This window comes from Anopheles gambiae, chromosome 3 (assembly GCF_943734735.2).
Source record: "Anopheles gambiae chromosome 3, idAnoGambNW_F1_1, whole genome shotgun sequence".
Classification (NCBI taxonomy): Eukaryota; Metazoa; Arthropoda; class Insecta; order Diptera; family Culicidae; genus Anopheles; species Anopheles gambiae.
In genome coordinates, this window is record NC_064602.1 from 59,888,314 (window position 1) to 59,903,360 (window position 15,047).

Genomic DNA, 15,047 nt, shown 5'->3' on the forward strand with positions numbered 1-15,047 from the left:
CTTGACTCATCACTAGCGGTGACACAAAAGTGCTACCACCATTTTATTGAGTGTGCATTTGTGCTCGCACACTTCACTGTGCTGTACGTGCGTGGTAGCACGGTGCTACTTGACCCATCACTACCTGCTAGTGATGGGCGTTTCGGAGAGCATCAACGGCTCCGGAGCCGGCTCCGGACTAACGGCTCCGGAGCCAGCTCCGCTCCGACGGCTCCGGAGCCGGCTCCGCTCCGACGGCTCCGGAGCCGGCTCCGCACCAACGGCTCCGCACCAACGGCTCCGGAGCCGGCTCCGCACCAAAGGCTCCGGAGCCGGCTCCGCACCAACGGCTCCGTAGCCGGCTTCGGACTAACGGCTCCGTAGCCGGCTCCGGACTAACGGCTCTGCACTCACGGCTCCGTTCCAACGGCTGCGGAGCCAGCTTCAGGCCCACCGGCCCACGAATTAACGGCTCCAGACCAACGGCTCGGAACTAACGGTTCAATAGAGACATCATTGTATGATAGCGTAATAAAAAAACGAATATATCTTCTCGCACGTGTGGAAACCAATACACGATGTAATTGCAGTATTGACATGCATGACGTTGTGTAGCATTCGTTGGTCTCGCCTTTCTTAACAATATTCAAAAGTCATCGATGTTTTTTTTGATAAATTCTTTTAAACATGACCTACTCTGCTATTTACGGATTTTCTCGATTTAAACTTCATTGAAAAAGTTATTTTGGTCCTTTGTGTTAAAACCGGCTCCGGAGCCGTTGGAGCGGAGCCGTTGGTGCGGAGCCGGCTCCGGAGCCGTCGGAGCGGAGCCGGCTCCGGAGCCGTCGGAGCAGAGCCGGCTCCGGAGCCGTCGGAGCGGAGCCGGCTCCGGAGCCGTGGGTGCGGAGCCGGCTCCGGAGCCGGCTTCGAAATTGTCTGTTTTGCCCATCACTACTACCTGCCATACATTTTAACAACATTCACATTGTTTCAATAGAATATTATTGACCAGCTATAAACCTTACGCTGTTGAGTCGACTGTACGCCCTTACTAATGATTTCGTCGTTTTGTCAATGTTATTTCCAAATTTTATATGTTTGCTGTTTACTTCCACTCGAACACCAAGTGTGTGCAACTCAGTAATTTTACACTATCCCTGTTATAATTTATTTTTAATCTGTTCTTATTATTTGTGGTTACACACATATTTCCACTACCGTTAACACGTGTCCTTTGCCGTCGTCGATGGGTAGGTCGCTGCAATTCATCATTAGTTTCAACACTCAGTACGCAGCCCACAAGCCGACAGGTTGGATGTGTTTCGTGTCCTAGAGAATATGTTTGAAATAGGTTCATTAATTAGCAAGGGTTAAATAGTTATTTACTTTGACATGCGCTAACGACAGAAGTGTTCTCTAATATTTGTGAAAAGCTATCAGTTTTTAATAAAACTTTGACATGTGTAATTAATTACCAGTAACAAGGAACATAAATCTTTTGAAGAATGAAATCAGTTTGATTACACTGTTAAAGCGTTGGTGATATCTAAAGGTGTCGAAATAAACGTGTCAAGTGGTGGTTGAAACTATGAAAAAATATTCTTTATTCAACAAGAACAAAATTGTTTCATGAGTTATATGAACCACATTCGGCCATCAATCGTAAGGATAAACCTGCGAGTCCTACTAGAAAAGAAAATCACATACATTATTTATTCACGATCGAACAAAATCGATAACGTTGCTGCTCAGGACCTTTCTTTAGGACCACCTGCTGTGCCTGTAACGGACAACATTGATGATGCGTGTTATCATCATGAAAACATGGGGTCCGTTCACGAAGGCATACACGGCACAGTGGAACCCATCAAAACAAAACATTGTGGTACACAGTTAAAAGATGCGTAGCAATCGCGTGTTGACAATTCTACACACCATCAGTTCGTTCCATTGGTATGCGTAGCCCTTTCCGTATTGGTGTCACTATTACAGGACTAACCATCCTTAGGAGCAAGCTACTTTCTACCGATCCGGTGAATGTGGCCTTTTTCGATTTTTCCCGGTGACGAAAGCACGTGTCGTCAGTTACGGCTAGCGAGCGCGGTTGGCCGATATGGCAATATTGATTCTAAATCAGCGACTGGAACGGTTCCGGAGAAAGTTGTTGGAGAACGAGGGAGATCCATTACGACACAGAGTAATGTTTCCGTGCCGACATGCAACCCAACACATTTATGGAACTACAACGAACAAGAGTATCCTCAGTTGGATGACGGTGGTCAAGCTAGACGAACGGCATTGTTCATGAAATGTTCCAAATGCATTCTGGATCATCGAAAGGGGCTTATCATTGGCTTCAGAATCGCAAGTGTTAATGAAATCCACAACATACCGCCACTATATTTATGTACTATAAAATGTGCCAATTGTGTATTGCAACTGTGAAGAAGAATGTGTATTTACGAATGTTTTAGTTGATTTGAATGTTATTTAAATAAGCTAAATATTAGTTTCAACCTAATGAACGAACAGACTAAAAGTCAAGTCAATGCAATTTTTCTATGCGTGGGATTCGAAAAAAAATCATAAAAATCAAGCAAAACATCATGACGTGCACTAACAAAAGAAATTGCAGATTACCGTTCATCGATCGATACATGGTAAATGTTTTATGAAGTAAATGCATTTGCTCCGCCCCGATGCGTGAATAACGAGGGCAAATAGATGTGATAGGAAAGAAAAGTAAAAGCAAGTTGTATGTGCAGTGTATCGCCAGTGTGATAAGCCGTTTTTCCTGATCAGTTTTCTGTTAATCATTTCGTACAGTGGAAACGAGTGTCATCATAGCTGCACGCAATCAATCGCATGCAGCTAGAACAGTAAAAGAAGTGAAAAACAACAATTTCTTGGGACTGCTGTTTCTGCGATGCACGAACTAAGATCACACAGCTGTAGGAATTCCCGTGCTTTAAGTTACAACTTTAAGAAAACTACAGTCGAATGTAACGAAACGTCATACATAAGACAACATTTTAGTTGTTCCAGTTGTCATGTAGCTATAGAATCAAATATAGACAAACAACAAACCTGCAGATGTACCGATAATCAAACGAGCTACGATACACAAAATGGTTTACCTTTGCACGTGCGTAACTCAGTCTTAGATTCCACGCGAAGAGGATCGCTTCCTTTATACCACTGTCAGACAACTAATCATATGGCTACTACAAACAATGAAGAGGCCACCGACGGTTTTAATCATTTTGCTGTAACTGTTGATAATAGTGATAGCTTTGAAGTGTTAATGCCAAACTGTGTTGAGCAGAAAAAGGAACACCCGTCCCGTGAAACCACCGTAGCGGAACAGCAAACGAGAGGCCCACGTACCGTACATTCTAGTCCTGTGGGAAACACTCGCTATCGGCGATACAGCCAGGACTCGTGCGCCCCGGCCTTCGAACGATTATCCGTTGTAAGATACGCCAAAAATGCTACGCTTAGCGATAGCTGCCACAATATTAGGGTAAGAAACATTCTTGAAGCATAAAGAATATAGAGCTTTTTTTTTAACTTTTTATACCAACGGTTCTTACTTATTTATACCCCGAATGGGCATATAACCCAGTCTCGCATTGCATGCAGTGTACATTCACCATTACTGTACTTTTATTAACCAAGATATTATTCAGTTTTATTAACCAAGGTATTGCACAAAACAGTATATTTCGGTTTTGGTATTCAACAATGTTAATGAGTATTTTTTAATTGAGTCATGAACACAAGCATTAGGAGTTTAATCCACTGAAGTCACGTTTATACTTTATATACAAATTGCATAGGACATACAATAGTTTAAAAATATTTTTTCTAGAACATAGATAAAAAAATGCCAAACTGTATTGAGCAGAAAAAGGAACAGCTTTTAATGGTGCTTTTTTATGGCGAATCTCGAAACGTGAAAATGCCTATACACATTTCAAACAATCAGAAAATATATGAAAAACGCAATGATTATTGCTCGATAATCGAAATAATAAGTAGTTATTTAGATTTGTTAGTAATGTAAAACCACGTTACAAACAGTATTTTACATTTTTACTAAACAAAAACTGTAGAAACTCAGTTTTGGTGGCGAGACACATGGTTCAAAGGCAACAGATACCGCGTTCAGGTACATAGTTACATGCATACTAACGGATCCCAAGCGCCAAATGATGTCCGAGACTGTACGATGGATTCTTGTTTGATTGGACCATTTTGGACCATTCGTTAACTCGTATGACTTAACAACATGAACGTCATAGGTTCATACCCCGTGTGGACCAAACTACCATGTGTTACACATGATGTGTTGTATTGACCATCGTCTTATGGGTAAACGAATAAAGGCATTCCGTGTAACCAGACATATTGAGACAATTTCACGCCGTGAAGCGAAATATTTGCGAAAATATTTGCCGTGAAACTGATTGTTTTGTATGATTGTTTGTGCCTGTTTTGAGATTGTTTTGTGCCGTTATAGAACGCTATGGAATGTAGAAGTTTAATTTGGTTTTTGGTAGAGAAAGTAACCGCCAATCAACTTCGCCAAATAAGTAGCATGCAGAGCATGACGCCTTTGCTCTTATGCTGATCTTGATGATGAACTTGCAACATGAACATGATGATGAACATGAACATTTTAATGATAATAGTAACGATGATAATATTCCGCAAGTATTTGCTACATTTAATGACACAAAATATTATAGTTTACATTGTTTTTCATTCCCAGTTTAAGCTCCGTTTTTTCTCAAAATTTCAACCTAAACATAGAATACTGCGTTCCTTAACTATATATACTACAATTACATTGATAAGTATTGTGATTAACGTTTGAATTACTCTATAATAAACGTCACAAACTTCCGTGACATTTGAATATGAACGAGGAATGGTAAAAAACATGTTTAACAAAATGCAGGTACTTGTGTAATTCTTCTTCGTGGCGTAACAACGTGGCGTAACGCGTTCATGGTGGCCTCTACAAGCTTTTTGGACTTATTAGTTAACCACGCAGTCAGTCAGTCCCTTGCAACGGAATGTCGGGTCCATATGAGTTTTGAACTCACGTTGGGCATGTTATTAAGCCATGCGACTGTACCAAAGGACCTACCAATTACAGAATCGATTGATATTAAGGTCTGATTTCCCAATAATAAATTATTATGTTATATCATACGCGTAAATAAGAGTCCAATGATAGAGAGACTATAAGTAATGTGTTTGTTTTTTTTTTGTATTCAGAAGGAACGAGGTTATTGCTGTAAAATAATAATTTAAAGTACATTTTATTTGGAAATGGTACCGACCAATTGCCCTCTATTCTTATGTATTACTATTATTACATTTTCAAATCTCTGCCAATTCAGGACCAATAAGGATATGCAACGTGGAGAAAATTTAAAAATTTATAGTCGTGTACATCGATTTAATGTTGTCGTGTATAAGATTCGTGACAATCTGTTACGAATTGTTAATGATCCTTTGTATACTAAACTATACTGATTAAGATTTTTTTTTTCAATTTTTTATGTAGTGCAATGTGGCGCGTCCAAACAAAATTCAATACTATACAACCACTTTCAATGAATACATCTTTAAAGTAAAATATCTTAGAATTATTATTTGTTAATTACTTTAAATTCCCAGCACAAAATTACTGTAATCAGAGTCGCATTTCTTTGTTCGAAGGTAATATGAGTACAAAGTATTGTAAACCGTTTTTCATTTAATTCCTAGCATGGCTATTGATTTTCGATTGCTTTGTTGGCCGAGTCCGTCAACATTCGATTGCCACAAAATCGATCTCACTGAAACGTAACGATAAAATTCCACCTTCTTACTTGAGAACTTTCCGGAGCTACGCTAGGAAACGGGCAATGCGCTGACCCGATTTCAATCGAATATGCACCAATAATTTCACGTGTGAGCCGTACTTACTCTGTGCCATTTCCATTATTTTCCCTTCCCGCAGCAGATGTCCCAACATCATCATGCATCCATGCGACATAGCACGGACAATTTAAGATCTATTAATAACCACCAGGGCTCCATTACCACAGGACTTCAACACAAACGCGAAGGGAGTGAAATGGCAGCGGTTGGTACTGGAACCGGTGTAGGTCCTGATCTGACCAATCACGGAAAGACAAAATATTTCATGCATCGCATGACTGCCCAAGACTTGGGAAGCGGTCTTGAACCGTCTTCCTCTCAGGACAGTACAGCCTCGCCGAGCTCGACAATTCCACCGAAGTCGCTTGAAGTTGTAGTAGAAGCTGACCCTGCCACCATCAACGGGTATGGGGGAATGGTCAACGGAGGTGTATCGTCTGCCAGTCCGAAAGATAAAACCTTCATTGATAAATTACCTCCCTTGGAAGACATTATGGAAAGCCCCTTGCTTAAAACACCGGTCGAGAAGTGGCTCCAGACCGAGGATCGACTGTCCCGTGAGGAGGTCGCTCCACCATATGGTACAGAGGAGCACAGTCGTAGGTAATTCCACGGTTTGTTGATTTTCAATTGAATGTTCCAAAAGTGCACTCAATGTGTTCAGTGGCCAGTTTTTCCAAGAAAGCTATAGGCAAGCACATACAAGTTAAACAATCATAATGGACGCTACGCTCGATCTAACACACAAGAACTAATGATGATCTCAAAACCAATGTTTGATAATCATGCTGATATAAATGGTATGAATAACGTCAGATTTCAATCATCATAAAGTCGAATAATCAACCGTTGGATATTGGGGGACCATGACCAGGAGTTTTTCTTTGCTAATTGATGTTTCATGTGTTTTTTTTTATTTGTAATTTGCTCTCTGTATGATCTGTTGCTTTTCTTGTTTTTATACTTTGTTGGCTTGTCTGTGATAATAAAATAAATAACACGACTAATTGGCAATGTTATTGATGTGTTGTCGTATTAACACTGTTGCATTACATATTCAGTCCCGATCTTTACAGCAATCTATTTGGTCCAAAAATAAATGCCAGTGAAAACATACCTGGTACCCCGATGGATACGCCAGACATTGTATCAGAATTCAATAAAAGTTTTAACTCCAGCACAACGAGCATCATCAACGAGCGACGACGATCGTCCTCCAAGCTGCTCGGGCTGACCAGTGACCGTGATCCAACCTCAGTGGGTGGAATAGGAACGGGAACGCACAGCTCCTTAAGCGATCAACCGACTGGTGGAACCACTCAAGGTGGCCAAGGTTTCGGTGGAACGAGCGTGGATAAAAATAGTTCCCTTGGAAAAGGAAGCCTACGAAATCTGCTCAAGTTACGCAAGGCTTCCGACCAGTCACAAGATACGCGCCGCTCCAGTCAGCAGGATAAAGAGGTAATTTTATCGTGAGCTCTAACAATCGCTCGTGATCAGACGTCATATGTGTGTCGCAAATGATTACTTGAAATTTATCATAACTGCTGCCCTTTAAGCAATAGAAATATCCCTCACCCAACCATAGGATGCGGAAAGGTGGAATTCTATTATTAGTATCCGAGCATTGCGTTCCGCACGAAAAGTGCACACCGGGTTGTTCTCAGTCTTGGCTACGACTTGGATTGGTTTTTTACCTTACGCAATACTGTAGAAGTGATAAAAATAGAAAAAAAACTAATATCCTACAAACAAAAAAAGAAGAAATATTTTTTTGAACTTAGAAATACATTAGAAAATGCTTTATTTCCTTACGATAATAGTCAAAATCAAGGTCCAGCTATATCTCAACTGTAGTCTAGATCTAGTCTGTTTTAGATACGACTCGCGAGAACTTGTGAAACTTTCAAATTTAAATGACGAAATAAAAATAGCCCCTCCATGTATTTTGTGAAGAGATATGACTCTAGATAGTCGAAGTCTATCTCAGAAAGAATAACCCTCTGAATTTGCTTTTTAAAATAACTGTTTGAACAGCATAGGAGCATACGAGCTTTTTTCGTAAAATAGAAGAAGAAGAATGTTTTATGCTTTGCAATAAGTTCAAAAATCCCTTACTGATTGATTTTTTCTTAACTTATTTTTTATTACTTTAGTATATCAATTATTATATTACTTAAGTATATAGGACTGGATGAAAGGTTATGGAAGTTTCAATTAGTATCCATCAGAACAGAATTTTGATTCAAAAAGAAGAGAAATCAATATCATTTTTGATTATACTAAAGGTGAAATTCTAAATTCATCGTGATAAACATATCCCGTGAAACCGTTATGCAAAACATTTAATCAGCAACTTTAGTTGGAAGTGTAATGAGAAGTATCAATTTTAGCTGCCAAACAAAAAAATCTCAATGAAAAAGCAAACTTACAGTGACAGATAAGTAAAGTATTAACAGAAAAGTTTGGAACAATTAGCATTTCAAATTCGTCTATGATGACAACTTCCGATGTATTAAAAAAAACAAGAGCAACAAATTCTGCAACAAATCAAACCATATTTATGAAAATTCTTTATGTGGCGTCATAAGCTACATTATAACTAAGCTCCAGCTACGGTCACTAAAAACTAAAAAATAAAACAATGAGGCAGAACTCCGACAGCACACCGATGATTCTCTCGATTTTTTGGAAAGCTTCTTTATATGAAATGTCATAAAATGAATCAAAATATTTGAAATGTCGTTACAAACATCTGTTGGATTACTAAGGGTTAGGTCTTCGATAAAAGCATAGCACTTATAAAGCAGTCAGTATGATGTACAGCTCTGAAACTCTACAGTACAGTTGGTTGTTATAATGAAAAGAGATAAAACCATTTCATTCGATAATGGAGAATTTGTGAAAACTTAAATCATGTAAATCATGTAGAATATGCCATATTTTTTCTCTAAAGAAGTATTATATTGATGCATTTTTTTCAACGATGACACGTATATTCATTCCATTAATGCTTATTATGTGTTTAAAATAAATGTTTTATGTCTTAAAAACACAAATTTATCAAAAGTGCTGCCTTCATGGTATAAAACATATTGTTATAACATTTTGAATTTAATAATTCTCAATTAAAAGGGTAGTCCCATAACTATTGCAAATGAATATTATGGTGCATTTATTTCGTTTAGTATGATCTCGAAAACTCCTCGCCAAGATTAATATCAGAATGAAGGTAGTCTCCTTAGATACGCAGTACTTATACGCAGATTCGACCTTTTTCGGTCCCCATTAATAGTGTATCTCGAGGAGCGCCTGTACTTTCAGAATCAATAATGATATGAATATCAATTTTAGAAAACTAGGAACAATATCGCAATTCTGATTATTGTTTTTGCAGGGACTGGATCCCGAGTCTCTTATGTTCCGTGATGGACGGCGAAAGATTGACATGATACTGTGCTACGAGGAAGATGATCAAGGTGTTATGACCGAGCTGGAAGCTCTGAAACGACACCAGCGCAAACTGTTTCAGGAAAATCTCATCCGCGAGGGGTTGGAATTCGAGGTGGAGGACAAAGCACAAGCCTTCGATGGCAAAACATACTTTGTCAAAATTCACATACCCTGGCGTACGGAATCCCGTTATGCAGAGGTGATGAATTTAAAGCTACCTGTAAAAAGATTTATTACAATCAGCGTAAAGGTCAGTATGAGCTGAGATGGGAATCACGAAATTGGGCTGAATGATTTTGTTTTTATACCACAGGAAGAGGAAACTGCACTTCGCCGCCAACAAAATAAAATTCTAAACTACTGGAACAGGTTCATGTCTATGACCGAGTACAACCACGAACGTATCGAGAAGGAGCCTTCCTTTTACTCTGCAACGGCCAACGGAAACCCGGAGGAACAGTTCATCGTGAAGGATCGTTGCACATCCTATACCAGCGCTCAGCGCAGTCTGATAGTTATGCAAATTCTGATGAGAACAAGGTTTGACGAAACGGAGAAAGTAAATAATGTTGGCATTCGTCGGCTGCTGAACGATGGTACCTACCTCGCCTGTTTCCCTTTGCACGAGGGTCGCTATGATAAAGACCATTCGTCCGGTGCGCTATTCGATCGACGGCTTCTTTACCTCGAATGGGCAAGACCGATCAAGTGGTACAAGAAACAGCCCCTTTGCCTTGTGCGAAAATATTTCGGCGACAAAATTGCCCTCTATTTCAGCTGGCTCGGTTTCTACACCAAAATGCTATACGCACCGGCCATAGTTGGGCTGTTCTGTTTTCTGTACGGTCTTGCCACGATGGACTCTAGTGATAACATTCCAACAAAAGAGATATGCGACGAAAACGGACCGGGAAAAACCATGTTATGCCCGTTGTGCGATCGAGCATGCAGCTATCAGCAGCTTCATGAGTCTTGCTTTTTCGCACAGCTCACCTATCTCTTTGACAATCCGTCCACCGTGTTCTTTGCGATCTTCATGTCGTTTTGGGCAACCACTTTTCTGGAGTTGTGGAAGCGAAAGCAATCAGTGTTGGTGTGGGAGTGGGATCTTCAGAATATTGAAAATGAGGAAGATATGCGACCAGAGTTTGAAACTACCGTCAAGACGTTCCGCATAAATCCGGTCACCCGAGAAAAAGAACCTTACATGCCGACGTGGACCCGAGCAGTCCGCTTTGTAGCTACATCTAGTGCTGTTTTGTTCATGGTATGTATCATGTGTGACCGTGTGAAGACCCTTTGAGATGGTATGGAGTGATTGAATTTCTATTTGTATTTCATAAATCTTTTTGCACATTGTCGCAGATTTCGGTAGTTCTTGGAGCTGTTCTTGGAACCATCATTTACAGAATATCGCTCGTTTCGGTCATCTACAGCGGAGGGGGATCATTTTTTCGAACGCATGCCAAACTGTTTACTACCATGACTGCGGCGTTAATCAATCTTATCATCATCATGTTGCTCACACGTGTAAGTGCATCATATTTCTACTATCCAGCAAAGATCACTTACTCTTATGATCTTCAAACTGAACAGATATACCATAAATTAGCCCTGTATCTAACCAATATGGAAAATCCGCGCACTCAAACAGAATACGAAGACTCCTATACGGTGAAAATATTCGTGTTTGAGTTCATGAACTTCTACAGTTCATTGATCTATATAGCATTCTTCAAGGGGCGCTTCTATGACTATCCCGGCGATGATGTGGCCAGAAAAAGTGAATTTCTTCGGCTAAAGGGCGATATTTGTGATCCAGCTGGATGTCTCAGTGAGCTTTGTATTCAGCTAGCTATCATTATGGTCGGCAAACAGTGCTGGAACAACTTTATGGAATATTTTTTCCCGTAAGTATACTTCATGGACTTCATACAAATGGAGTTCACATTTACTAGTACGTGCCTTCCAACAGTGTTCTGATAAGTTAGCCTCTCTACTCCTTTACCATCCGTTAGTGCCTTTTACAATTGGTGGCGTCGGCGAAAGCACAAACAGCTTACAAAGGATGAAACCCATTTGCACATGGCATGGGAACAGGACTATCATTTGCAAGATCCAGGAAAATTAGCTTTGTTTGACGAGTATTTGGAAATGAGTGCGTACCGCAGAGCTTGCGTTTAAAGCCTTCAAACGAAACTGTATTCTTCGTTTTTCATGCTTTTTTGTGTGTTTTCTTTTCAGTCGTTCAATACGGATTTGTTACACTTTTCGTAGCTGCTTTTCCATTGGCGCCCTTATTTGCACTACTTAACAATATTGCTGAAATTAGGCTAGACGCATACAAAATGGTAACACAATCCCGGCGCCCACTCGCAGAGCGCGTCGAAGACATTGGGGCTTGGTATGGTATATTGAAAATAATAACGTATACAGCTGTTGTGTCAAATGTAAGTATTGCATTTGAAACCCAAATATGGGAGAATAAATTCTTCATTCTCCCCAAAAGCTTAGGAGAATAGCAAATATTTTAGTTATTATTTCGTTTAATGTTTATTTCTATAACAGGCATTTGTTATTGCTTACACTAGTGACTTTATCCCACGAATGGTCTATAAGTACGTGTACTCACCACAATTTTCGTTGCATGGATATATTGAGCACTCGCTTTCAAGTAAGTAACAAATACAAAAAAGTATCACAAATAAAAGCTACAGGTCTGATTTCTTTGGGCAGCATTCAATACCTCCGACTACAAAGAGGAATGGGGAACTAAGACGGAGTCGGACCCCGACACTTGCCAATATAGAGGGTATCGTAATGGGCCAGATGCTGACGAGCAGTACGGGCTTAGTCCACACTACTGGCACGTGTTTGCAGCGCGTTTGGCGTTCGTTGTTATATTTGAGCATATTGTATTCGTTCTTACTGGTATTATGCAATTCATCATACCGGATATACCAATCGAAGTAAAGACACAAATCCAACGTGAACAACTCCTTGCGAAAGAAGCCAAATATCAGCACGGATTGAAGAAATCTCGTGAAACCGATTATGAAGAAATTCTACATACACTTCGCGAACAAAGTAATAACAGCAGACAAGGTAATTGAAAGTGATGAACATGAATGTGTGAACATTTTTTCGTATACCAGCATATTTTAGACATTGTATTATTTTGTTATAGGTTCTCGTGATCCTCATTACCACTGATGTAATTTAAATTTTTGCTTGGATTTTGCTTTCTTTTTACTGTGTTTGGATAAAACTGGTAAATAATTCAATACCATCTGTCATACAGGAATGCGGGGCAGCTGGGCACGCCGTCTAAGCAGACTCAGCGATGGACTTGACGCTCATGTTGAAGTTCCCAACCGGCCAAGGCACTCATTAGAATCGACTGTTTGGGAAGTTACCTAGCATTAGCTGCTGCCCCTGTTCGTCTGACTCAGGCAGATTGACGAATGGATGACATGATAATCAGAAACGCACTTTAGTTGCAAGATAAAAGTTTTCAACACTACTTACACGTAAATCAACACTATTTACACAAAATCAATCAATACGTAAATCTTATCACGTAGTAGTACGAAACGATAACATTAAAAGCAAATGAATTAATTTGGCGATTTTTTGTGCAACAATTCATAGATTTTATAAGCAAAAGCTTATAGGCATCGTCCATGAAACAAAATTACTTTAATTGAACATATAGGTTTTTATTTTGATAACAGTATCATTTTATTTATTATTCTTATGACGAAATGTATCGAACCACTGCGCAAAAACGTGTTCAAAAATTCATCTCCATCCGAGACTGAAATCCGTGAAGGTGCTTTATTTCTACTTATATGCTTATATGCGTACTTAAAGTCAATGATTAAAGTTGAACGAATTTTCATATGTAACAATAGTTTTTTTTTTACTTTTTTTTAAATGCAAGCAAGAGAATAATGTAACATGTAAGATAAAAAGCGTACAACAACCGGATGATATTTGGACGTATTGAAAAAACACATTGCTTACGGAAATCATATCTTGATCTCTATCGAACGGTTCATTAACATCGAAAATCGATCGTCAAGCATTGGTTTCACATCGTCATTCACTACATCAGGTATCCATATTCTGACAGCGTGAACTTGTTTGTAAAAATTGTAAATTGATTTAGACAAATATATAAAACTCGAAATACAGTTACAGCGTTGTGGCAATGCAAATAGTAGTGAAAATATACCCGTATACAAAGTATCTAATTATTCAAACGCATTTTCTGTGTCTGACGCGAGCAGCGAAGCTTTGTCCGAAACACGGCCGGATCTAGTACATTATATGGAGGATTCTCATTAATGCAAACTATATTTTTAAGCCTTCGATTATCATTTTTCTCTAAAAGATGCGGTGCTAGTAGCAGAAACAGTTGCTCAGTCCAAGCAGGCAAACCACAGCTGGAGAAGCACAGTTCCCAGTACGGTAGCCCCAGATGAGCAATGCTCATTCGCAAGTACTCTGTGAACGATTCTGCAAGAAATTGCCAACGTAACGAATTTGTCTCGAGGAGAAATATTTTTGGGCTTGAACTTTCCGGAGTTTCGTACACAAGACACACCTTGGCCAGGTTTGCAATCGTGCTGAGCTCAAAAATTTTGCTTCTTGAATTCAGATTAAGGTGATCGAGGTTTCCCGAGCTAAGATCAACGTAATTCGATTGCCGGATGATGGGTGGAACTGTGAGAGTCGTATTTGGACTAACGGTTAGGATGGTGTCAATGTTGTCCCTTACCAAAGTTATCTGTATTAAATGTGGAAAGTGTATGTGACCAACACGTCTTACATCATTGGCTGGAAGTAAAGAAAAGAATTGGTAAATTAATTCTGAAGGATTATAAATAATCTTCAAGACTCACGCGAATATTGGTAGCTCCAGTAAAAATTGAATCCATCCGTAGAAAGATAAAATCGCTTCATGTCGTCCGGAAGATAAACATTGTGCCTCGATTCCCATGCTGTAACTTGAGCCTTTTCGCATGGCAGCCGTTTCTCGAGCGTCACGTTGGTTATTCTTGGAATATTATCTATAATGAAAATAAATGAGGTATAACGAACGCAACCTCTTTTCCATGACCAGTGACTTACTCAACACTTTTGCTAATCCCAAGGAAAGATTTTCGTAAAACATATCTTCCGTATCATTTCCGATTTTAAGACCGGCCATTATGAAAGAAATCGACCTAAGGACACTAATAAACAGTGGAAATGTGAACGTTGCTAAGGTAACCAACGAACTTAAAAGGTATCGCAATGTGCGTGACATCCAAACCACAGAATACATACTGATACACACACCTTATTTGGAAATCGGAATATTCCATTCCAAACACTGTAGTCTGAAGTGATTATTAAGTCTTTGCATACGATTCTAATAAAACAATCCTCCGGAACTTTAGAGCGATCAGCATTTTCCTGTTTATTTTTATTTTGCTTTTGTTAACGAATTTTAAATAGAAATTTTGAACATTTGCAATTGCTCGTACTTGTTACTTGAGTGCAAATAATACAGTAGTTATTTTCTTGATAATTGCATTTCGAACTTCATCTGTTTCGAAAATGACCCACAGAGCAAGGCGAGAGTTTTTGACGTTCGAAAATAGCTGCATCTCGCTCATTTTCTCTAGCTG

General features: G+C 39.4%; 2 protein-coding genes across 3 annotated transcripts; one reads left to right on the plus strand and one right to left on the minus strand.

Moving 5' to 3' along the window:
* Window positions 1-936: 936 nt before the first annotated feature.
* LOC1272564 (anoctamin-4) lies at window positions 937-13,622 on the plus strand. Of its 2 annotated transcripts, XM_061658403.1 has the most exons (13): window positions 940-3,502; window positions 5,996-6,519; window positions 6,978-7,377; window positions 9,314-9,619; window positions 9,683-10,636; window positions 10,735-10,899; window positions 10,966-11,279; window positions 11,388-11,527; window positions 11,614-11,819; window positions 11,938-12,043; window positions 12,106-12,474; window positions 12,557-12,583; window positions 12,671-13,622. In XM_061658403.1, the coding sequence occupies exons 1-12, from the start codon at window positions 2,906-2,908 to the stop codon at window positions 12,580-12,582; spliced, it is 4,107 nt and encodes a 1,368-aa protein (XP_061514387.1). In that variant the 5' UTR covers window positions 940-2,905; the 3' UTR covers window position 12,583; window positions 12,671-13,622. The 2 variants fall into 2 exon arrangements, with proteins under 2 accessions (XP_061514386.1, XP_061514387.1); XM_061658402.1 differs by lacking the exon at window positions 12,557-12,583 and having other exon boundaries at window positions 937-3,502.
* On the minus strand, window positions 13,162-14,714 carry LOC1272563 (tubulin polyglutamylase complex subunit 2). The gene is made up of 3 exons (XM_311469.3): window positions 14,506-14,714; window positions 14,277-14,444; window positions 13,162-14,211 (listed from the first exon to the last, which is right to left on the minus strand). Exons 1-3 carry the CDS (start codon window positions 14,699-14,701, stop codon window positions 13,622-13,624), a joined length of 954 nt encoding a protein of 317 aa, XP_311469.3. The 5' UTR covers window positions 14,702-14,714; the 3' UTR covers window positions 13,162-13,621.
* Window positions 14,715-15,047: the final 333 nt, after the last annotated feature.